This window comes from Plutella xylostella, chromosome 4 (assembly GCF_932276165.1).
Source record: "Plutella xylostella chromosome 4, ilPluXylo3.1, whole genome shotgun sequence".
In the NCBI taxonomy this organism is placed as follows: Eukaryota; Metazoa; Arthropoda; class Insecta; order Lepidoptera; family Plutellidae; genus Plutella; species Plutella xylostella.
Window position 1 is genome coordinate 2608874 of NC_063984.1, and position 24606 is coordinate 2633479.

At 39.4% G+C, this 24606-nt stretch overlaps 4 protein-coding genes across 6 annotated transcripts in view; 2 read left to right on the plus strand and 2 right to left on the minus strand.

The window, feature by feature from the left end:
* The window catches only part of LOC105386954 (cilia- and flagella-associated protein 43), a 50604-nt gene extending 47292 nt beyond the window's left edge, over positions 1 to 3312 (plus strand). Inside the window, exon 32 of the mRNA XM_048627700.1 lies at positions 3141 to 3312. Coding sequence (XP_048483657.1) covers positions 3141 to 3282 — 142 coding nt within the window. The 3' untranslated portion in view covers positions 3283 to 3312. The remainder of the gene's footprint in view (positions 1 to 3140) is intronic.
* A 1244-nt stretch (positions 3313 to 4556) lies between these two features.
* LOC105386953 lies at positions 4557 to 6881 on the minus strand. Its single transcript, XM_038121008.2, has 6 exons — positions 6665 to 6881; positions 6458 to 6572; positions 6244 to 6329; positions 5524 to 5656; positions 5079 to 5206; positions 4557 to 4699 (listed from the first exon to the last, which is right to left on the minus strand). The coding sequence occupies exons 1-6, from the start codon at positions 6674 to 6676 to the stop codon at positions 4568 to 4570; spliced, it is 606 nt and encodes a 201-aa protein (XP_037976936.2). The 5' UTR covers positions 6677 to 6881; the 3' UTR covers positions 4557 to 4567.
* Positions 6882 to 7402: 521 nt separating this feature from the next.
* Positions 7403 to 14408, plus strand: LOC105386925 (phospholipase A2 group XV). Of its 3 annotated transcripts, XM_038120818.2 has the most exons (7): positions 7403 to 7823; positions 8131 to 8505; positions 8965 to 9192; positions 11231 to 11402; positions 12537 to 12591; positions 12802 to 12869; positions 14131 to 14408. In XM_038120818.2, the coding sequence occupies exons 1-7, from the start codon at positions 7742 to 7744 to the stop codon at positions 14369 to 14371; spliced, it is 1221 nt and encodes a 406-aa protein (XP_037976746.2). In that variant the 5' UTR covers positions 7403 to 7741; the 3' UTR covers positions 14372 to 14408. The 3 variants fall into 3 exon arrangements, with proteins under 3 accessions (XP_037976746.2, XP_037976740.2, XP_048485320.1); XM_038120812.2 differs by lacking the exon at positions 12802 to 12869 and having other exon boundaries at positions 7404 to 7823; positions 12537 to 12659; XM_048629363.1 differs by lacking the exons at positions 12802 to 12869; positions 14131 to 14408 and adding an exon at positions 12720 to 12801 and having other exon boundaries at positions 7408 to 7823; positions 12537 to 12612.
* A 3164-nt stretch (positions 14409 to 17572) lies between these two features.
* On the minus strand, positions 17573 to 24499 carry LOC105386926 (TBC1 domain family member 20). The gene is made up of 9 exons (XM_048629345.1): positions 24268 to 24499; positions 23753 to 23881; positions 23255 to 23361; positions 22503 to 22640; positions 21597 to 21799; positions 21006 to 21222; positions 20282 to 20391; positions 19742 to 19954; positions 17573 to 17642 (listed from the first exon to the last, which is right to left on the minus strand). Exons 1-9 carry the CDS (start codon positions 24416 to 24418, stop codon positions 17615 to 17617), a joined length of 1296 nt encoding a protein of 431 aa, XP_048485302.1. The 5' UTR covers positions 24419 to 24499; the 3' UTR covers positions 17573 to 17614.
* Between the last annotated feature and the right edge of the window lie 107 nt (positions 24500 to 24606).

The following is a 24606-nucleotide window of genomic DNA, read 5'->3' on the forward strand; positions in this document are numbered from 1 at the left end:
ACCCCTTCGCGCCCATCCGAGTGAGGAGGGAGCACAAGCGCAGGTATCAGAGATATGTCACTTGTCTAAGGCAGGTATGCAAAAAGCACAGCTCCTTATTTATGGCTATACAGGAACGTTTGTCTACGTCGATAACGAATCCGTGAATCGGGAAACGGCCTCGTATATGACAGATGCGAGTCAGCCGCGTGCAAGGCTCGAGTCTGTTTGCGTGTCCAATGTCCATCTAATACGGAACAACAGAGCGCCTATCTCAGCAATTGATGCACCCAGGCTTGCTGCTACTACTCGGGAGCTAGGCTGGCTGAGCTGAAATTAAGAGGATATATGTACAGGAACTTCGCCCCCTCGCAGAATAATAGAATAGAATAATAGGCTCTAGTCGGCAGCTGAACGCACACATAGACAAGCTGCACGCGCTGGCCTCGGAGAAGCGCCTCGGGGAGGACCCCTTCGCGCCCATCCGAGTGAGGAGGGAGCACAAGCGCAGGTACGCACCAATCACAGCTCCGTATTTATAGCAAATCGCGATACAGGGACGTTCCGAATCAGGGTGCTGCAGGGACATGCCTCGTGTATTACAGATGCGAGACGGCGGCGTGACCCACACCAACAGAGCGCCTATCTCAGCTATTAAAACACGCAGGCTTGCTGCTCCAGTCTACTCGGTTAACAGTGGCGGATTTACCTATAGGCCAAAAAGGCCAGTGCCTAGGGCGGCAGATTTAGAGGGGCGGCAAATTTAGCATTTTTTATTTTACAGATTTTTTAAATATAAGTTTACGTGTACACAATTTACATATAAATAAACGCACTGTCATATAATCAGTATGTACCTATATTCTTTGAATTTAGTGGCAACTGTGGCTGCTGAATCATGCTCAGAAGGGCTAGTACGGGGCGCATTTAAGTCGTGACAAAAGTTCTACGTCGTCGCGCTCGCTCTTGAGGCTGCGCGATGTGAGTGAGCGCGATGCATAACTTACGTCACGTCTAGTCTTAAACTAGCCAAGATTGACGCTTTTTCATGCTGCTTCAGGAATTTTTTGTAAACTCGACACAACGCTGGCTTAAATAAATGAGTGAAATCGGGAAAGGCAAAACCCGGAATAGAGTGAATTTGAGACGATAGTCAGCCAGAAAAGATAGTAGAAATAGTTAAAGAGATTCTTGGCATGCGTATTCTTTGAAATCAATCAAATATGATATTACTAAAAAGCCTGTAACGCGACAAGAAGCGGCGGGAATACTTTCGAATTTGGAGAAACTGGAAACGGCTGTAATGTTTATATGTGGATAAGTAATGTGGAATTTTGTCATAAATGTACTAAGTACATCAGTGATATTTTTGGACCAAACAGTCACTTGAGTCTACCAAGAATTCGCAGTTTGAATCTTAATATTTCGCAAACCAGTCACTGAATAAAAAAATGGTTTGAGAAGACCTTTGATATTTTTGAAAGACCTGTACAATACCTAACACCAACGAAACAAATCATCCCCATTTTACATGTATGGAAGGTAACATTTTTTTTTCATTAATTTATTTTACCAGTTTGTCGAAGCCGTACATTTGTACAAGGTGGATCAAAAGAAGTCATCCTATCTTGATTGGCTCTAATTTTTTTCTAAATGAAAAACTTCGATTCTGTTTTTTTATTAACTATGTTTATTTGAACATTAAAAATTTTATTGGTAAAGTCTAGAAGATGATATTGGCCAAATGGGCGCCGTCACAATTGATTGCCCTATGGGCTCCTTTTATGGCATTTCTCATCAATTCAGCGAGACCTTCGGGCGAGAGATTCTCGCACTCGTGTCGAATGTTGTCCTTAAGGGCTTCCAGAGACACGGGCTTATTCACATTAACACGGGTCTTGAAAAAACACCCGCAAAAACTGTCTGAAACGGTTAAATCGGGCGATATTGCGGGGAAAAATGACATAAACGAAAAAAAGGCGACCCGAAAACTGAATATACAAAATTATTTGGCGTTCTTGGGAAGTGTGGCTTCCATGGCTTGTCAACTTGTATTCTGCGTTTGTCTAGTCCACCAATATCAAAACAAATTTGAAATTGGCGGCCATTTGTACAAATGAGAGCAATTTCCAATAGGGTGATTACTTTTGGCCCACCTTGTATATCTTTGCGAAATGTCAGCTTTGATATTTTTACCCGTTTCTGAGAAAAAGACAGCCGGACAACAAAGTGATCCTATAAGGGTTTCTTTTTTCCTTTTGAGGTACGGAACCTTAAATAAGATTTGATGAAACATTTGAAGTTGGTGACAGATAGACATAGAAATATCCACATCATTAAGTTCACAATCATACTAATAACGGGATTAAACTAACAAATTGAATTTCAGAAGTCAGTAGGGGCGGCAAAAATTGAATGGCCTACGGGCGGCAAATTTGTAAATCCGCCACTGACTCGGTAGCTATGCTGGCTGAGCTGAAATTAAGAGGACATATTGTGTACTCATGTACACATGTACACTTCGCCCCCTCTCAGGATAGAATAGAATAAAAGGCTCGAGTCAGCAGCTGAACGCACACATAGACAAGCTGCTTGCGCTGACCTCGGAGAAGCGCCTCGGCGAGGACCCCTTCGCGCCCATCCGAGTGCGGAGGGAGCACAAGCGCAGGTACGCACCTATCACAGCTCACAGCGTTGTACTTACAAATTACTGCACAAAAGGAGGCAAAAAAGTAATTTTCAAATTGTGCATATTATCTAAAAATGCCCACTGGATTAATTATTCTTATAAATAATCAGGCATTCGGATTTAAACTAGCTTCGGAATCAGCGCGTGTTAATGTATTCTTTCACGCCTCGTTAAAAGATTCCTTCTATTGGTTCCAACCAGTGTTTTACAGCTTAGAAAAACTATAGGCAGGTACTTACCTACTTATACTTCTGTGCATTGGTCAACTTATGTAAAGAGATCTGACCCCTTACCATGAATTTTCATCGTGAACGTGACGTGAAATTACTCGATGAATTTTGTAGGGAAATTTTAGTTCTGCTACCGACCGCCAGGGACGCTGTTTATATTTTCATACAAAATTACTCGATGAATTCTACTTCACGTTCACGATGAAAATTCATGCTAAGGGGTCTGTTTTTCATTCTTTCAGGATGGCTACGTTGGTGGAACGCAGCAGGTTGATTCGCCAGGTGCAGGCGAACCACTCGACTATAGTCCTACTGCAGACGGAGTTAGAGTTGCTTCGGCTCAAAACTTACCCGACATTAGCTACTTTCCGCACTCTCAATTAGAAATTATGACGGTAATGTACTTGTAGGTTTATTTAAGTTACCTACTTTATTATAATTTTATACTCTAGTCTAATGAATTATTTGATTTTAAGTTATTTAGGACCAAACACTTAACATTAATAATTATTACTTAATTAATATTTCAAATAAAGACGTTTTCCGTTTACAAATGTGTTTATTGTTCTCATTAAATAAGACTAGACAATTAATACAGACAAGATAATCATAACATTTATAACATACACTTGTTATACTACTACTATGCTCATAAAACAAACACATAATATTTTCTACGACAAACCTAAAAAGTATGTCGAGTAAAATTATCTACTGAGTGTATAAAAATGAGTACTTTATTTAAACTGTTAAAAACATCTACTACGTATTATGATAAAAATATCTTTAAAATCACACTTCTTTCCTAATAACAGTACCGGTCCAGTGACTGTCGGTACATTTTGATTCTTAAAATCCAGTGTTTAGGCCACAATTTCGATTGATAAATATCACATTTTGCCAAATCGTATAAAAACCTACAGCCTTAATTTAATTCTGTATAAAAGTTGGACAAATTCAATTTATTGACTGATGTTTCGTAAATGTGCGTTGGCTGAGTTCTAAGAAAATATTGAAGTATTGTAAGATTAGCATTGATATGTGGCTGAAGAGATAGACGTTGAAAAATTTGATGTCTGAAGTATCGGTATCGAATAAGTTTAATGGTAAAGTTTTTTTTGGTGTAAATATGTCTTTAAATGACTTGATAAAAACAATCCCTGCTGGGAAAAAGAGTGGAATATTGATTTCTTATTCTACCATCACTCTTGCACTTGGTCTCACAAGCTCAAAATTAAACAAATTAGTTAGTTTTTATTTAAAATGTACCGATAGGCCATTTAAAACTTTTCAATTCCTGTACTTGTATCTTGTAGAGACTCATATTTCTTCTGTAGATGTAGTTTAGGTATTGTCCGGCACGACTCAAAGGACCTATTGCATCGTCACGGTTTAGGACCATACGCTGACTCTTGTCAATATGCAAAAGGGGTTTCCCCTACATGTTTGAGCATTAGTTCTTTATGTCACGCCAATGGACCCTTCAAGGCGTGCCGTCTTATACTGCACCCCTGCAGTCCTTACAGCTTTGAGAGTTGACTCTTTCCAATATCTAAAAGAGGGACCTACCGTCTACACGTTTGAGTGTTAGTTTTTTTTGCCATGAATCGTCGATGGACCCTTCAAGTCGTGCCGTCCTATACTTCTTCTCGCCTGCAGTCCTCCCAGCTTACAGTGCGGTTCTCTGATCATACACGATGACGGCGTCGGCGTCGAAGAACTGGCTGTGCGACTTGCTGAGCGCGATGATGGCCGCGTGCTCGCTGCGCATGCGGTTCTTGTACTTCTTGCTTAGATTCACCTGCAAACAATGTACGGGAACGCTATTTAACTAAATTCGAGGGTTTAAATAAGTACAGGTTCCTTAGTTAGTCTATGCTTACTCAATACATAGGTAAAGTACTCTCAGACTCGACAAACTGTAACGTATGTAGTGCAAATGTAGCGCAAGAAATATATAACATAATTATTTGTTTAGCTATAGATGGGACATGGGAGGTTTAAACTAAAGACAAATAAGAGGAGGGACAAATAAGGCACTGTGGGAAAGGGAACTCATGACGTCACATACATTGCTATCTACAATAGAACGACTGCAAATCGAGTGTACCATCCTACACGAGCTTTCCTTACTTACTCAATGCTATCTACATACATATATATTTCATGAGGTATATTACCTTAGCGTACAGTTGTTGCAGGTCGTCCTCGGTGGAGAGCGGGCGCGGCTTGGGCCGCAGGAAGGCGGGCAGGGACCGCGTCTTCAGCGCGTCCATGCTCGCCGCCGCGCCCTCTGTCTCGTCTAGTACTGAAAGACAACGATACAGGGTGTTTGATGGACATAAAACTTTTTGGTTTTGTTTTAAGTTTGACAAAAGTTATTCTGTCTTAGGTAGTTGTTGGAACATCCAGGCTTGCTGCTCAAATTTACACAGGAGCTAGACTATCTGAGCTGAAAACAAATGGCTTGCTGCACAGTTTACAAAGGTTCCACGCGAGAAAGTCACGTGCAGGCACTTTCCCACCTCTTAAATAGGTAGATATTTCATTAGATACCCACGGCAGGTAAGATCTACATGCGTTATATTTATTAAAAAAAAAAATAACATCCCTTATAATACATACAGCTGCTAGAAGCATAGTGCGCATCGTGGTCGCGGCTGTGCCCGGGCCGGGGCTCGCGGCGCACCTCGCCCCCGCCCCCGCAGCCCCCGCCCCCCGCGTAGCTCGCCGGACGACTGTGCCGCTGGACTTGCACCTGCAGGAGAACCATGAAGATGGCATTTAGGTACTAATGGCTGAGAATGATGGCAACTAGGTATATTTTCGGGAGGGATGGCATCATGTACGGTGGCCTGCGCCTAAAAGTCTACAGGCGGAGTATTTAAAATAGCGATCTCAAGCTCACATGCTGCTCAAGCACATCCACATAAACACCACTGCTACACACATCACACACAACGTCCCCGGATTTATAACAGATGTAGCTGGTCCCTTCATCAGGTAGGTGGATAGAGACAGATAGTGAGGTTTGGAGATGTGTTTTTGGAAGAAAATTGTGATTGAAGTAGGTAAGTACATAGTGGGCCTAAACACTTGACGACTGCCTAACGACTGTGTCGCTGGACTTGCATCTGTAGGAGCATGGGGTTGGTGGTGATGGTGATACTAGACTTTACTAGAGGTACCTTCAGGTGACTGAGAATGAAGTACAGTATCTAAGTACAATATGTCGTTAATAAAGGCTCGAATTAGGTACCCATTCATGTAACTATACTTATCCGACATTTTCTCAATATCTCTCTTATGATGTTGGGTTTCAGGCTAGTTTTAAAACATACTTACCTCTGCATGTTTGACTTTATAGTTTTCTTGCGCGTGGTATGCATGGTTTTCTTTGATAATATAACTCTCCTTCAGGTACTGCTCATCTGAAAGTAATATAGTTATTGTGGCTTAGTGGATGGGTGCTACTGGCGGATCCAAGTACCAAATAGTCCAATAATAATAAATATTATGTATAGGTAGGTAACTAGTTAATTGGTTAATTAAAACTCACCAAAAGATTTCTGATGACGCGGCATGAGGCGGCAGTAACATATAATAATTAGCAAAATTATAACGCCGCTAATCCCTCCAATAAGCCAAGATAACCAAACAATTATAACTCGACCCTGGAAAGATAATATTCTTATATTATAAGGTTAATAAAAATATTTTAGAAGAAATATTGATTTCGAAACTCATTAGTTCTTACATTACTTACCTGCAAAAACATTTCAATCTTCTAAGTGATTGTAAGGAGTTTGCCCCCTTGCGATAGCGCAAAAGAGAGGCCCCAACATTTTCGCTTAGTTCTTGCTAAGCTCACAAGTAAATAAAAATTAATTGATTGAGAAATAGAGAAAACATAGAGAATCACACTGCTGCATTTTGCATTTTCATTTTGAAGTTTTTGAATCATGCGCGCTGACGGAGTGGCGCGAACGAAAAATATTGAATTAAATGGTCCGTTTACTTCTCAGATAAATTGCAGTACAATAATTTATAGTTCTGAAGATTTTAAATTAAATATGTATATCATTACATATTTATTTATTTGGATTAGAACTAGTGATTACATTTAAAATTATTCCATATTATTATTACCTATTTACATACAATGCATGCTTTATGATTTAAAATATCAGAACGGATCCTTAAAATCAGGAAAGGCTGTGTGTTCTGAAACAATATAAAAATAGCAGAATCAACTATAAAAATAATTGATGTTTCTGAGATAAAATCTTTGCAGATGTATTGCTGCCAGTGCCTGTACCTAATCAAGAGTTTACGTACTTTTGCATAATTTGCTGCTAATCTAAAACCCGTGGTATAAAAATAAAGGTTAAAAACCTTTCACAAAATCATGTTCCAAACACAGTTTCAGTTGTTTTGTTTATCATCATGACTGACTTTTTAAATGTCAGTGTCAAACTGTTTACAGCTGGCTGCTGGTTGGTGCAGTATTTGGTATTGATCAACTAAAACAAATTAAAATTACTTAACTACTATGATAATCTCGCCGTTCAAAAAATCACAGCTAGACTAAAACTAATCAAGCCGTACTCTATCTCCACTTCGTCGCTGCTAGAAGCGCCCAGCATTGATAAGACGCGACCTATCTAGCGGTATCGTCGATATAATCGGACCACTGCTTCGATGTATTTGCGTCACTCTATCTAAACCACTGCAAAGTGTGTGTCGTATTTTCGCGCAAGTAAACAGGTTGCATAAATTGCGTAAATGTAAGACGATTCGCGAACGTACAGTTGGATTTAAGTGTTAAATATTTTCGTGTAAAATGTACAGAATATCTTTAGTTATTTTATTCATATACAGTTTATTAGCTCAGTATTCCGCCGGATTTTCACCAGTTATTTTAAGTAAGTATTCATACTATCCATCGATATTTTAATGTGGGTATAATAAGTAACCTATTAACTTTCTTGTTTATCCCTTATTCATTCAAAGTTATAGCTATTATTGTACTGTGTACTACTTATATGTATCATTAACATTTTATTAATTAAATTGGGTAAGATCAAATTTCATGAATTAACATATTCTTTAAAAGAATTATGAATTAATAAGAAAGTGTATGATTTATTCAATTTGATCAATTCAAAAACAGTTCAACTTTTCTTAAAAATACAAGTTTTCATTTTAAGTATATTTTATAAACCCTTACAGTCCCTGGTGATGGAGGCAGTCAGCTGGAAGCCAAGCTGAACCGATCGGCATCAACACACTACATCTGTGAGAAGACCTCCAACGGCTACTTCAACATCTGGCTCAACCTAGAGCTACTCGTCCCATTTGTCATTGACTGCTGGGTTGACAACACCAAACTGGTCTATGACAACAAAACTCGCACAACAAGCAACCCTGAGGGTGTAGACATAAGGGTCCCAGGATGGGGAACTCCAGAGGCCGTGGAGTGGATCAGTCCAACCCACCAAAAAGCTGGCTCATACTTTAGTACCATAGCTGATGCTCTGGTCAAAATGGGCTATCAACGAAATGTGTCCATCAGAGGTGCTCCATATGACTTCAGGAAAGCACCAAGTAAGTGTAAATTTTACAGTAACTTCAAATATGCACATACATATACAGCTGAACTATTATTTCATAAATAACTTTCAAAATGAATAGTTAAAATATTAAATGATATTTTTTATTTATTTTTTGTTTGTACATAGTTAAGTAGTAGGTACTCGTGTACGTGACTGAGGTCACTTAAAAGGGCCAGCTGAAAATCAGCGCTGTGGCCTTACTGTCCACAGCTCATGCTGAGCTGGTGCCGTTTCGACACTCCGGACAGCAACCCGTTGTGTTATTGTTTTATATTTTGCCTGTATTTTTGTTTTTGCCTCATGTAAATTTTTTATTATTATTTTTTTGGCCTTGTTATTTTGTATATGTATTTCTTTTCTTTAAGTCTGTATCTTTCTTTTTGTTGTTGTTGCTGTCTATGTGTCGAATAAATGTTTCTTTATCTTTATCTTTCTTTATCTTTATTTTCAGATGAAAATGTCGAATTCTTTGTAAAGTTAAAGACGTTGGCAGAGGAGACATACAAGATGAACAACAACACTCCGGTGACTATAATCGGGCACAGCATGGGCGGGGCGATGGCGCAGCACTTCCTCCGGCTGCAGACGCAGGCGTGGAAGGACCAGTACATCCGGAGACTCATTGGCATCTCCACACCCTGGGGCGGGGCTGTGAAGGCTCTGAAAGTCTTTGCTATAGGTAAGTCTCATTAAATTAGCTTTGTAATTATTTGGTTTGTTGGTGAAAATTTTCGTGGGGTGTTAGGTAGATGTAGATGTAAGGTAGTTTAACCCTTACATAAAATTCCAGAGTGTCTTGTGTATATTAATTGTGCCATGCCATGTGTATTTCTGTAACAAGTTCATTTTGTTATTCTTCTATAGTATATTTATCACACAATACAATGACATCAAGTCTTGGATTTCATTAACAACAATAATTGTGATATGAACTTCTCTACTGGGAGATGTTTTTGTAAGTTTTTTGTACCTTTCGACCTTCTAGTCTTCTGGATAAACTCAAACAATGAGTAAGAAAGTATGTAGTACTATATCTGCGATCTAAACTACAACAAACTCAATTTAACAGTGTGCAAAAGCAAGGTCAATTTCTAATACTGTTTGAATATTTTATTGGGACGCAATATTTATAAACAGTTGGTTTGACCTACATACTATCGATGTCACATTTATGACGTCAAAAATAGCAAACCACGCATTATTTTTTACTATTCAATAATTGCACAACCTACTGCGATCTTTGATTCGAATCTAGTTATTAAGAATTTTATTTTATACCGTTTGGGCGTGTGCCTTATCGGGTTCAAGAAACTCCAAGAAGAGAGCAAAGGGTAGTTTTTTATCTTATCAATACCGTTTTAGACACGACGGAGACAGTCTGGAAAAACAGGGTGTGTGAAATCATACGATGTGATAAGACCTGTATGGCTTCTTAATGTATAAAGGTAAGCGACCACCAATCGGTATCGTACGAAACGAATTTTTATAAGTGTGAATTTACATACCTACAACTATACAAATAATCAAGTCGAAGGCTTGGCACAGGACCGGTCAGAGTGGAAATCTACACTTCGTGCCTTATGTCCCTGATTTGGGATCCCAGCACCTGATGATGATGATGATAATACAAATAATACTGAATGCGATGCGTCCGTTGTGTACGATGCCAAAAGGTGGTCATCATCATCAGCCTATATCAGTCCACTGCTGGACGTAGGCCTCTCCCAAAGCACGCCACTGGATGAGATCTTTAGCTTTCCGAAAGGCCGAGAGGTGGACGCTTACCTTAAATAAGTCAAGTACAGTTAGCACACCTAAAACCAGTAAAGTTTTGCCAAACGAACAAGATACATAAACATACTCGTAGCCAGACGTTCAGCATCGGAGGTATGTCCAGTTAGATTTAAGTCATTTTAATTTGCATGATTCATGATATCGCTTTCATTAGGTACCTACTTATTATTTTAATATTACACAACTCAATTAAAGCGACGTCTAGGTATGTAAGTAGTATGAGTACCTACGTACGGTTACATCTGATTAAACAAAGTAGATTTGATAATGTTTACTCATTGACTCACTCGTGTAACAACTCAATAAGGCGACTTCCGGTAATTGAGCCTTTAAACTGATTGTTGGTAGTAATATTTACAATGATCGTTTCCTACACTCAACAACAATACCGACATTTGACTCACCAGATTCTCAAATTATATTGTCTTGTTGAAAGGTGACGATTTCGTACTTCGTGGTAAGCATGTATTAGGTATAGGTACATACTTATTATATGTAAAAGCATCTACTTAACTAAAACGAAAGCCAGCAAAGTCCTACATCCTAAAAAAAAAACGATTTTTCCATTTACGGAATACTGAAACGGTGTGTATTTATCTTCCAGCAAACTGCTCCTAAAATATGCCATCTTATCTATTTAGGGAACACTGAATAAGTGTGTTGAAATCTGCCAGTTTTTACCTACAATATATTATTATTATCATGTTTCCTCGATGCACCAGAAAGTAAAGGGCTCTTCTACTACTTAGGGCCTCTCAATGTCTAAAACATAATTAAAGCGAGAGTAACAGCATGTCTTTTATCTCACAGTCCTCACAGGTAGCCATTATCCAGACATTGTGAGACAAACCCTTAAACTTACAAGAGTCTGAAAAACTAACCTTTACACGTAAAGTAATAGACATTTCACTTCAACCCTGCAGGCGACGACCTCGGCGCACTGATGCTCCGCGAAAGCACGATGCGCGCGCAACAAGTGACGTGCCCGTCGCTGGCGTGGCTGCTGCCCTCGCGCGCGCTGTGGAAGCCCACGGAGGTGCTCGTCACCACCGACAAGTATAACTACACGCTGAATGATCTGCAGAGGCTGTTTCTGTAAGTGGTTTGAACGGTATTCTTTCTAGTCCTGTAGCACGGGGCGCTATCAAGACGTGACAAAAGTTATCCGTCGCGCTCGCTCTTGAGGCTGCGCGAAGTCAGTGAGCGCGATGGAAATCTTTTGTCACGGCTTTAAAACGCCCCCAACTAATCCTTCAGGTCGTGGTGATCGCAGAGGAATAGCAACTACTTAAAGGAAGCTTTCGAGCGAGGGTAGTGTATTAGTGTGCGCAAGTGGCTTCGCCTTTAGTGCTATCGTGGTGAAAGGATTCCTTCATCATCGATTTGAGACACCACACGTTGTGTAAGCAGTAAGTGACGTGTCCGTCGCTGGCGTGGCTGCTGCCCTCGCGCGCGCTGTGGAAGCCCACGGAGGTGCTCGTCACCACCGACAAGTATAATTACACGCTGAATGACCTGCAGAGGCTGTTTCTGTAAGTATAACTTTGTGATGCGAGTGCGGAAAGGGGGGCATTACAGTTAAGTGCGCCGAAAATAGCAAAATATCTTAGCGCTCGCAACAAGTAGCCGCGTATCTATCTGTCGCACGCCTCGGGTTGGCTAGTACGCGATCCAATGCTCGGTTTGTATGGTCATCACCTTGGGTACTTTTATACAAACCGAGCATTGGATCGCGTTCTAACCGGCGGATACGCGGCTAGTGACGTGCCCGTCGCTGGCGTGGCTGCTGCCCTCGCGCGCCCTGTGGAAGCCCACGGAGGTGCTCGTCACCACCGACAAGTACAATTACACGCTGAATGACCTGCAGAGGTTGTTTCTGTGAGTGATTTGAATGAAAAATATTTATTTAAACAAAAAATTATGAAAGATACAAAAAATATAGGTTGCAGGGCTAATATTTTTGGGGGTGGGGTGATATTTTTATTTATGTGCCCGTTTATTTTTGGTAAATATGGCCAACTCCCTCCAGCTTCATTGAAATGAATATTTTAACATCTAACTACCTACAAACCTTAGTTATCTCTACCATGGCTATCTCTCTCCATATGATTCCCACAGAAATAAACACAAATCGTTGGATCAGACAGTGTGACCTATTCTGGTGTAATTTACACCACGTTTCTCCACATTAGAACCTACAATTTACCATCATCTTGTACGTCATTCCAGAGACATGAACCTACCAGCCGCGTGGGAGATGCGCAAGGACGTGGAGCGGTTCCAGGACGACTTCGCGGCGCCCGGGGTCGAGCTGCACTGCGTGTACGGCACCGACATAGCCACCGTCGAGCAGTGAGTGTCATACGTTGTGTGTGTGTGTGTGTCTGTGAGGACGACTTCGCGGCGCCCGGGGTCGAGCTGCACTGTGTCTACGGCACCGACATACCCACCGTCGAGCAGTGAGTGTCATACGTTGTGTGTGTGTGTCTGTGAGGACGACTTCGCGGCGCCGGGGGTCGAGCTGCACTGTGTCTACGGCACCGACATACCCACCGTCGAGCAGTGAGTGTCATACGTTGTGTGTGTGTGTCTGTGAGGACGACTTCGCGGCGCCCGCGGTCGAGCTGCACTGTGTGTACGGCACCGACATACCCACCGTCGAGCAGTGAGTGTCATACGTTGTGTGTGTGTGTGTCTGTGAGGACGACTTCGCGGCGCCCGCGGTCGAGCTGCACTGTGTCTACGGCACCGACATACCCACCGTCGAGCAGTGAGTGTCATACGTTGTGTGTGTGTGTGTCTGTGAGGACGACTTCGCGGCGCCCGCGGTCGAGCTGCACTGTGTCTACGGCACCGACATACCCACCGTCGAGCAGTGAGTGTCATACGTTGTGTGTGTGTGTGTCTGTGAGGACGACTTCGCGGCGCCCGCGGTCGAGCTGCACTGTGTCTACGGCACCGACATACCCACCGTCGAGCAGTGAGTGTCATACGTTGTGTGTGTGTGTGTCTGTGAGGACGACTTCGCGGCGCCCGCGGTCGAGCTGCACTGTGTCTACGGCACCGACATACCCACCGTCGAGCAGTGAGTGTCATACGTTGTGTGTGTGTGTCTGTGAGGACGACTTCGCGGCGCCCGCGGTCGAGCTGCACTGTGTCTACGGCACCGACATAGCCACCGTCGAGCAGTGAGTGTCATACGTTGTGTGTGTGTGTGTCTGTGAGGACGACTTCGCGGCGCCCGCCGTCGAGCTGCACTGCGTGTACGGCACCGACATACCCACCGTCGAGCAGTGAGTGTCATACGTTGTGTGTGTGTGTGTCTGTGAGGACGACTTCGCGGCGCCCGCGGTCGAGCTGCACTGTGTCTACGGCACCGACATAGCCACCGTCGAGCAGTGAGTGTCATACGTTGTGTGTGTGTGTGTCTGTGAGGACGACTTCGCGGCGCCCGCGGTCGAGCTGCACTGTGTCTACGGCACCGACATACCCACCGTCGAGCAGTGGGTAGGAGATTGAGGTGTTATACCTACGTTTGTAGTGAGGGATCATCATCACCGTCCACTGTTTAATAAAGTCCGCTCCCAAGTACTGTCGCAATACGATGTCCAAGACCTTCCTCATCCAGTTGCTACCGGCTACCAGCCTGCTGAAGAGTAGGAGAGAAATGGTCTACCCCCTTTAATAGAACATTAAAATACGTAACGTACGACGTCTTGTCGCTTTGTTATTGGTCCAACGTTACCTACTACCTAGTCAATTAACATAATATCCATGGATTATCCCAAAATACCCTTCTTCAAAACCATACTCCTGCTTCCAGGCTATCCTACAAGCCAGGAACCTGGCTGGACGGCTACCCGACCCTGGTCAAGGGCGACGGGGATGGCACCGTCAACCTGCGCTCGCTCTCCGCCTGTCTGCACTGGAAGAAGCGCCGCAACAGAACTACGCTTAACAAGGGGAAGGTCATCAAGGCACTGCCGCTGAGCAAGGCAGAGCATCTGCAGATACTGCACGATCAGCGGGTCATTGATTATATTACTACGGTTATGAAGAATTAGGGTTTGAGATTGAAAAGTAAATGAGTTTGACTGGGAGGTGTGGAGTGAAAGTGAAGATAAAAATACTCGAGTGATTTGTACGATTGAAATGCATTAAAGATGAAAAAAAATAGGCCAGTTTTTGCCTAAGCATTTTTCATGATTGATTACCTCTTCCAGGTTCAATGTGATCAAATTGCATGTTAATTTTGATGCATGATATTTTTTGTGTTTAGTTATGGAATTCAATAGATGTGAACAGTTTTGTCTTAGACTAAACCAAAAATAACATAGACTATGCCTATATTAGTGTGTCCATGACCTTAGAAATTAAATCAAATACTATTGAATACCTTCGATTCACGATTTCACTTACAAAATACTTTCTTGCCTACAAAAGTCAAATATGATGCTGATAAAACATTAGAAAAATTATGTAAATAAATACATATTCATAAGTTTACCTTAGTTTTTAAGAGACTACTATTTTACTACAGTAAATTAAAACATTTTGGTAAAAAATTAGCAATAACTGTATTTGCTAGTGCTAGAACATTAGATACCTTAACTCCTATATTCTGAAATAGGTATTCTAAATTTATATTTTGCTCTCTATCATTTCCTAGAAAAAAAATGTAACATAATATTTGTGTCAAATTGTGGTTACCATGTTTTGTGTGTACGTATATTTATAACAATGTATGAAGGTACCCGCATTTATGTTAGTATCCAAATTTTATGAATTTCTAATCTGTCTAGTTCGAATATGAAGCTATAAACGCTGTGATACGATATTGTGCTGTCTGCTCCCTGTATCCACATGGCAATGAATTGGAAACAAGCCGGCTTTAGTGCTATTTATCTATAACTTACCTAATTTACTTATACTTTTTAGAGACATTTTGTTATAGTTATAAATAAGAGTCGTGTTTTATTTAATAAATTAACCAATCTTAAAGGGGTACTTAATGAGTGGTGTTTTTAATCTGACAAAAGTTTTTATTTTGAATGCTATACAGGGTGGCCCAAAGAGTGACGTCCAAAGGAAAATGTTAGATTCCTTAGGTCAAGGGGTAGCCAAATCACCCCCATGTATGTTCAGCAATTTTTAGTAGTTTAGGAGTTATGATTTTTTTTCCAAATTTTCTACGAAAATCGACCTCAGTGGATCAATTATGCTTTATTATTTTTTTGGATAACTTATTTAAATATTTTTTTATTTTTGTGTCATCCTCTTAAGTTGTTCTTTTAACCATAAAAGTTTCAGCTTCCTAGCTGTAATGTAAGTTAGTTATTTTTATATCGAAAGTTCAAATTATATCATCGAGCTAAACTGCTCTGAATTTTCAACTTGAAATTAAAAATTGAAATAGTTATTCTCATGGTCCCTTATTAATTTTAAAAACTCCGCAAGGTTCCAAAATTACATAAAAATAAAAATAAACTATTGCTTAATGGGGTATTATTTCCAGAAAACAGCCTTCAAAGGTACGTGGGTGGAAAATACCTAATTAGTAAATTGTTTCAGAAAGTTTAAAGATTCCTGTTCGGTCATTACTAAGGAGTCTAAGGACTAATTAAGTTAGAAAATGTATCAAATTAAAGGGAAAATAAAATTATTTACTATTTTTTTTTATTTTAGTTGCATGTTTGAATGAAAATTCTTAGTAAAATGTTTTAGTGTGAGTTGTAAGATTAATGCGATAATTGTATTATTAACAATAAGTAAATAGACTCAAATAATTATTTGACACATTTACTCATAATAAATTTTCAAAATGGCGACCTCCCAAATCAATACACAGCCTACATCTACGCAAGAAATTTTGTTTAAGTTGCCTAAACGCTTCTCTGTTTCCTCTAACGACATTTCCGGCCTCTCCAATTCGCTGTCTTAGCTGCTCTTCATTTACCGATTCTCGGGCGTAAGCTATGTCTTTGTAAATACACCCAATAAAAAAATCAATCGGATTTAGGTCAGGCGATCGTGAAGGCCATCTGATTGGACCGTTTCGTCCGAGAGACGACCTGGGATTTTTTGAAAAAGTTTTGTGGACTGACGAGTCGCGTTTTGAGCGCACAGGAATATTTAATATTCACAACACCCACCACTGGGCAGTAGAGAATCCCCACTTGACCCGAGATACTAGGTCAGGCATACTGAACGGAGAAATGATCGGGCCGTTCGAATTGCCGCCGAGGCTGAATGGAGAGACGTACAAATAGTTTCTCGAAAATGATCTTCCCTTATTATTGGAGGAATTCCCATTTTGAAAATTTATTATGAGTAAATGTGTCAAATAATTATTTGAGTCTATTTACTTATTGTTAATAATACAATTATCGCATTAATCTTACAACTCACACTAAAACATTTTACTAAGAATTTTCATTCAAACATGCAACTAAAATAAAAAAAAATAGTAAATAATTTTATTTTCCCTTTAATTTGATACATTTTCTGACTTAATTAGTCCTTAGACTCCTTAGTAATGACCGAACAGGAATCTTTAAACTTTCTGAAACAATTTACTAATTAGGTATTTTCCACCCACGTACCTTTGAAGGCTGTTTTCTGGAAATAATACCCCATTAAGCAATAGTTTATTTTTATTTTTATGTAATTTTGGAACCTTGCGGAGTTTTTAAAATTAATAAGGGACCATGAGAATAACTATTTCAATTTTTAATTTCAAGTTGAAAATTCAGAGCAGTCTAGCTCGATGATATAATTTGAACTTTCGATATAAAAATAACTAACTTACATTACAGCTAGGAAGCTGAAACTTTTATGGTTAAAAGAACAACTTAAGAGGATGACACAAAAATAAAAAAATATTTAAATAAGTTATCCAAAAAAATAATAAAGCATAATTGATCCACTGAGGTCGATTTTCGTAGAAAATTTGGAAAAAAAATCATAACTCCTAAACTACTAAAAATTGCTGAACATACATGGGGGTGATTTGGCTACCCCTTGACCTAAGGAATCTAACATTTTCCTTTGGACGTCACTCTTTGGGCCACCCTGTATAATAATGCTATGCCTCGAATAATATATTACGGCTGTATGTATTACCAGCGGTTATGTAGGTATATTTGATCTTATGTGAAACTAATTAAAACCGATTTAAATTATTTGCAAGCTGTACCTAACCCATTCATATTTTTGCACAGCCAAACATAGATAAATGTAGAGAAATATCAATAAAAATAAATGAATTTAAACAAATGAATCTTGATTTTATTTACAGCCAAAACACCCTACAGGTCCATTCCATCGTCACCGTGTCTGAAATACGAATAAAACAAACAATTATAAAAAAAATAACAATAAAAAACTCAACTCTTCAGAAACGTGTATTGCTAAAACGAATCCAATTCTTCATATATTCACATTACTATTTACTCCTCTAACAGCCTAACCTACTTAACTTATAGCTTAAATTCAACCACTTATAAAATTGTGAAAGTTATCACATGTGTGAAATAAATAACATTGAGTGTATAGCCCCTTTTTATAAAGCCTTATTTACTTAATACAAATGGTCTAGCTACGTACTAGTGACATGGTAACAATAATTGTGATTGTTAAAATGTAAATAATTATTAATTTTTACTCCATAGCCAATGATGGTTCACATAAATATTAATTACTTATAAAATGACTGAAGATAAATATATTAATTTAACATAATACTTGGCATTTCGTAAGGGATATAGGTACATGTTTACAATATTTATAAACCAATTGATCGACCTAAGTATTAGTTAAAACAATGAGATTACATGAGAACAATAAATAAATAACTTAGATTTAATCCTAAAATTATAGTAAATGCTTCCTTAGCAGAATATGCCACAAGCACACAACTTACATGTCTACGGTTTTTGAGTTGATAAATCAACCAGATCAGATTACTCCATCGGTAGTACCTACACAGAGCGGGGCGCAAGATTCGATCGACGCGTTCTAACCTTTTAATTTTAAATTTGGGTGTTGATATTTATATTTAATATGTATCTATCTATGTATTTGTGTAGATATATCAGCTGTCCGATTCCCATAACACAGGCTTTGCCTAGCTTGAGGTCGGATGGCCGTGTGTGAGATGTACCCACATATAAAATTTTTATACCAAACTTTTTATGAATTCTACTTTCTGTAAGCGCGACCGCTAGATCCTCATATACATTCAAGTCAAAAACCGTAGTTACATTACTATAAAACTTATTATGAGGGATTTGATGTTTTTAAAGTCCTACCGACGCGCGGTTAGACACTTATAAATAATCGAATGTGAGGAATGGATGGTTAACACAAATAGCCTAAAAGGGTGAAACTAGTTATAAATACAATCATTTGTTATGCAAACTTATATCCTTGGGGGTATACATGTAAAAGTACCTATGTCACATGTAATGAGTGTATTTATAACTTAGCTCTTAACAAAATACTTACTAAATAATATCACATTTTGATGTAATAAATAAGGATTGCTGATACAATAAAATTATACACATTTTCACAAGATATACATAATATAGAATACTATAATTAAAATTGTTCAGTTCATTCTTTGTCAATTTCCTTTAGATTTCCTTAGGTATCTTAATATTGTAACCACATTACTGTGAAATTTTGTTAATACTGAATCAACTTGGATAATTTTTTTTACTTTCAGCTATTTTCAAACACTCTCCACTAGTTGTCAATGGCAGTTTATCGTAATTCATCGAAATATTATGTTCAATCGAGAGTTAGTACATAACAAGATACAGAAGGTTTCCAACCTCATACTCTAAAGTTCCTTAACTACCAATACCACCCTTAAATACTAGTTAATACCAACCAATTTGCCATCCACCTTAATATCCCGAGTCATGTTTCTGTAAGTACTTGAAAGGAACATTTTGTTTCAGTTATTGATGACATGTTATAGATGATTATTATAAAGCTGATGATTGGTTATTTTGTTATGCTTTCCATGAATACTGCGTCGTGATTGGTCGAAATGCTTGAAGCCTTTTCTACATTCTCTATCTACAAAGCCATACCTTTCGTACACTACACATATAATATAAGCAGTCTGTTGAACTTGGCAAAAGGATAGAAACATGATTTCGGGATATTTATACTTATTTTCGCTTCTGAATCGATGATAAAATTTAATGGTGTAACCATTCCGATTATCTAAATAAACTCGGTTAACAAATATTATGACAAAATCATTTTGCACTTTAAAAGCTATTGCGATGTATTTGAAATTAAATAGGTACATACATAAACAAAATTTCCATGTCCAAAACTGCAATTCATCACCGACTCAGAAGCCAAAACCTTTCATTCACCGAAGGCGGAACAAGACAAATTGGTACCCTTGGCGCTACCTGTTAAACAGGAAATCCGGTCGGTAATACGCGTAGACTCCAACCAGGACAGTAGCAGTGGCCAGGACAGTGCGGTAGGACAGTGGCAGCCGCATGTTGAGCCAGCGTTTCAGTCGCCGCTCGAGGCGCACATACAGGGTGGGGTTGCGGGCGTTGCGCGCCGCGATCTGACGTCTGCGCATGCGCTCCTCGTCCAGTTTTCGTTGTTCTTCTCTGTGGGTTGGAGGGAGATGGTTAGAATTGAATGTTAATCCATATAGTACGAGACCATTATACGCTTTTACAAAAATCTGTTGAATTTATTTGCAGTAGTTTTGTTATGATCGATAATTTGCCAAGATTATGATAAATGGTGCGAAGTTTATAATTGGCAGTAAGGCCTTGCACACGGGCTATAATTATATGTAGATAATTTTAATTTAATGACTGTCGAGTAATGCAGCGATGATGCCACGATGGATTAAAATACTAGCAGTGTGTAAGAATTTCATGGTGACTTTGACTGTATAGATAGTAAAATGTGATGATAAAAAGTCTTACTCTTTCTTTTCGAATAAAATAACTTCTTCTTCGAGAGTACTGGGATCGTGTTCTTTGTACAGTTGGTCCGCCGTTACCAAGATGTCTTCAAATGGTAAGTCATCGGGTAACTGAAATTTATTAACAGCCATGTTAACTACACAATAGTAAAATGTTATATTCCATTTCACGGGGAAAGTCATCTGATACAAACAAAAACTACCCTTATTCGAATGTAATAAGGGTTCTGTCAGATGTCTTTCCCCGTGAAACAAGGTATAATTAGACAAAAAGAATGAAGGATTTAATTCCATACTAATAACGTAGTACCTTTCATAGAAAGTCCGAGAGTTGACCAATAGGTAGTACCTACAGAGGCATTATTTAGGTGCCCTATATTAGGATTCGTCAACACCGCGCGACGCCATTGTTGCGTGCTGTGCGGCTTATTATCGCACTCCGACAGCTCCCTTCTCGTTCGTTCACGTAAGCGAATAGTACAGATACCACAAACAGCCACCACTCACCCGGGACTAGAGCTCGGGCACTATCGACACCACTCACCGTACGTATAAGCGCGTTTTAAGTCCGATTCGCATATATCAGTGTTGCCGTTATTCTTTCATACATTCTGAATGAACGTATTCACACAACGTGACAGTGACAGCACTGAAGCAACACTGATATGTGCAAATCGGTCTTTATTGTTCGGTCGCTATTTGTCTTATTAACATATACCACTCACCCGGGACAGCAGGCAGTGCAGCACCGCCATGTCACACTCCGCGGCGAGCAGCTCGGGCGCGCGCTGCGCCACGATGGCCGCCGTCACGTACACGGGGAACAGCGGCGGCGCGCACAGGAAGTAGTCGTATAGGCGCACCACGGCGGAATAGGCGTTCAGGCTGTGCCCGAACCAGGTGAGGTACCAGGGGAGCGCGAACATGGTTCCCACTTGTGATCTGTGGGTGGATAGGGTGGTGATAAGAGTCATGGTATGCTATATTTTTTTTGGATTTTCCAACATTCGATCAGTCTAATATAAGTGTGTAATTTAAATGTTAAATATTTGTTACTATTGTTGGTAGACTTATTGTTTCCAGTAACATTCAGGATGGGTTTCACGCTCAAGCTCAGAGCTACAGATTCACTATGCCAAAGGTATTGCTGAGATAGACACCTACACTAACAGGTCTATTCCTGGAGCTCTCATTTCTTGCGATTATGATAGGTAAATCCAGTGTGACATTAGACACCCCCTTCATATTTAAATAATAGCGATAAAAAAAATTAGAAAATTAGCCCTCTGGATCATTCCATCAGGCGCAACACTCACTTGTCCAAATAATCCGCCAGTTCCGCATCGATCCTCCTCACAATAGGCAGCATGTAGTTGAGCCGGTGCTGCGTGGGCCGCATGGTGAGCTGCATGAACGGCGCCAGGGGTGCCGCCTCGCCGTGCGACAGCCGGCACAGGAGCGGGAATGAGGACACGTCGCCGCAGACGAGGAGCAGGGTTATTGCCACGTCGTGGTAGCCCTGGGGTTTTGATTATTATTTTTTATTGCAAAGCAGATTGAATCTGTTTTGTCTACAGTTCTACACAGAAATCCTTTCCTCTTTCAATTTTCTATACTACTCAAGAGTTCTTGTGCTATTGTTGTCGTATTGCAATTGAGAGAGCAATGATGGGGATTGAAGTCCAAGGCAAAGTGAAGCTCATGGGCAACAGCTATTAAAATAAATAAATGTCAATCCAATGTTGTATAGATTCATAGCATAATGCTATGCTACAAGTACCTAATTAATTTATTTATGTAGTGACTCATACAAACAATCATTGCTACTTTGTTCATAATTATGTTTACATTAGTGTAACAAAGTGAAAGAAATGAGTAGAGTTATCGCAATCATAGTTGCAGCAAGAATAAACAAAGGAAAAGGTATTGCAAATAATCCCATCTCAATTATACAGTATTAGCTGTACCCGCGCACTTCGCCTTAAAAAGTTTCCCAGTGGGAATTCCGGGATAAAAATAGCTTATGTTCTTTCCCAGGGTCTAGACCGTATGTATACCAAATTTCATTCAAATCCGTTCAGTAGTTTTGGCGTGAAAAAGTAACAACAATATTAGTTAGGATATATCAAACTTTTAACTTACAATAAAATTACCCCTTTTCGGCTTACCATAGCACTTTTGCAACACCTTATACAATTCGGGAGTAAAAAATTAAGTGTTACCTGATAGTATTTGAGGTGTGGGTACTTGATGATGACCCGCAGTATGAGCACTGTCAGCTGGTCCTGGAGCGCTACTCTCTGCTCGTACGGGATACCAGGGGGAAACCGTTTCAGAGATCTGTTCACGTCCAATACAACCTGGAAAATGTTTATTTATAGACACTTTATTGCATACTTAAAAAAAATAACATACAGAGACAAAATACAAATTGAGAAGAAGTTAGTACACAAAGGCGTGCTTATTGCCAAAAAGAAATTTCTTCCAGCCAACCCTTGGTTGAGGCCTTTGCCCAGCAGTGGGACACGACACAGGCTGCATAAAAAAAAAAAAAAAAAAACCCTTGGTTGGTGGAAAACTCAGGTAAATTTAACAAAACTCTTTTATACAATAATAAAAACAGTAAATGCAGACATATAAGTAACTAAGACTACATTAAGCATGTCCAAAATAAACCTATAAACTAGAATTAACCTACCTATTAATACCTACCTATAAATGTTATTGTAGAAAATTAATTAACCATATGTGGCTACAGTAAGAAAGTCTACATATTATTTGCCTGTACAAACACACAAACATACAAAGCTGTTGCTAGTTGTCACTTGACATGTGTCAGCTGAGGTTAGGATATTTTGGTGCTGGAAAACTCACTGTTTTATAGTTTTTTAGGGTAAAAATTTACCATCCATTGTCTTTTGATAAGGATTTAATATGTCTAAGTGTTTCTTAATTGAGTGTAGTTCTATTCTACCTGATTATATTCACTGTGAGTAGAAAGTTCATCTAAGGATGGAGGTTCCGTCATTTCATCTTTTGTCACTCCTACCAGCTGATGCCAAATCTTTCTTCTGTATTCATCTGCAACAAAAACATACACATATTAAATTAGATATTACAGTACAATAATTAACTGAAGCTGATGTAGACTTTGCCAGAGAAATGATCTTTTGCAAGCGATGTGCGAGTTAGGCGTGGGTCTCCTGTTTACGCCGCAGGTCGCATCCAGCATCACGCCGTAGGCCGTGTCACGATGCTCACTATAGAAATGTACTGATGCGGTCTCCCTCACACGCCGACGTTGGCGCGTAGATGTAGTGAGTATCGTGACGCGGCCTACGGCGGTGACACTTGACGCGACCTACGGAGTAAATAGGAGACCCGGGCCTTACAAACATGAATTTAACATAAGCAAAACCTTTAATTAAAACTTGGTTCTAAAAGATTTATGTTCTGTAGTATAATTACAAACCTAATATTAGGCCTCCCTTGCTTTTTGCCAAATATTTCCACTGTTCCAAAGTAGTGTTAGGGTCTTGAAGACATTTTTCAATAAGTTTCTTTTTTTCTGTAATCTCAGGGTCTTCTATTTCATCTTCATCTGAAATAAACATGAACGTATAATAATGCAATAAGTGTTATTATTGCAACACAACAATTTTAACTAATTATAAACATAGTCTTGGTTTTATGTGTCTTGGAAAGTATCTAATATAAGGTATAATAATATGTGATTAGAAATCCAGTGCGGGTAACGCCCCCATATTGATACTTTGACCACTTAGGGCACCTAGAAACGCAATATAAGAGGCGTAAATGAATTAAGAACTGAGGAAAGCTCCACGGTAGAACAGATATGTAGCCCAATGCATACATGTACCAGACAACGTTGATTAGTTTACACTCTCATGGTGTCAATCGTAAATCTATTAGGTTTACGTATCAGCTTGTGGCTACAACAATTTGATATTATTTTGTTTACGATACCTTGATCAAATTTGAGTTCCGATGGAGTAGAGATGTCATCGATATTTCGGTTGTAATTCAGCTCATGGATAGAGTTTCTTGGCGGTGGTGAACAGTCCCCATTGAAATTGCACTTATCTTCAGGACTGAGATCGGGTGTAATAGATTCCATAGTAATAAATTACAATTTAATTCAGTAAAAACATTTCAACATTTCCCTTTGATGGGGAATCGAATGAATGAATGAAAAAACGCCGTTGACGTGACGTTGACATATCTTTGACATTGACATTTTTAAAATGAATGAATTCACAGATTACAGAGCCCATTGAATGAATGACTGTTCACTACTCTTTTATT

What these genes read in the sequence shown, in the direction of transcription:
- LOC105386953 (XM_038121008.2), bottom strand. An exon ending in GCGTCATCAGAAATCTTTTG is followed by an intron (nt 6,330 to 6,457) that starts GTGAGTTTTAAT and finishes TATTACTTTCAG; the next exon opens with ATGAGCAGTACCTGAAGGAG. An exon ending in GCACTATGCTTCTAGCAGCT is followed by an intron (nt 5,207 to 5,523) that starts GTATGTATTATA and finishes GTTGTCTTTCAG; the next exon opens with TACTAGACGAGACAGAGGGC.
- LOC105386925 (XM_038120818.2), top strand. Translation starts at nt 7,742, where the DNA reads ATGTACAGAATATCTTTAGTTATTTTATTCATATACAGTTTATTAGCT. An exon ending in ATTTTCACCAGTTATTTTAA is followed by an intron (nt 7,824 to 8,130) that starts GTAAGTATTCAT and finishes AAACCCTTACAG; the next exon opens with TCCCTGGTGATGGAGGCAGT. An exon ending in TCTGAAAGTCTTTGCTATAG is followed by an intron (nt 9,193 to 11,230) that starts GTAAGTCTCATT and finishes TCAACCCTGCAG; the next exon opens with GCGACGACCTCGGCGCACTG.
- LOC105386926 (XM_048629345.1), bottom strand. Translation starts at nt 24,418, where the DNA reads ATGGAATCTATTACACCCGATCTCAGTCCTGAAGATAAGTGCAATTTC. An exon ending in GGAACTCAAATTTGATCAAG is followed by an intron (nt 23,882 to 24,267) that starts GTATCGTAAACA and finishes TGTTTATTTCAG; the next exon opens with ATGAAGATGAAATAGAAGAC. An exon ending in CTGGCGGATTATTTGGACAA is followed by an intron (nt 21,223 to 21,596) that starts GTGAGTGTTGCG and finishes ATCCACCCACAG; the next exon opens with ATCACAAGTGGGAACCATGT.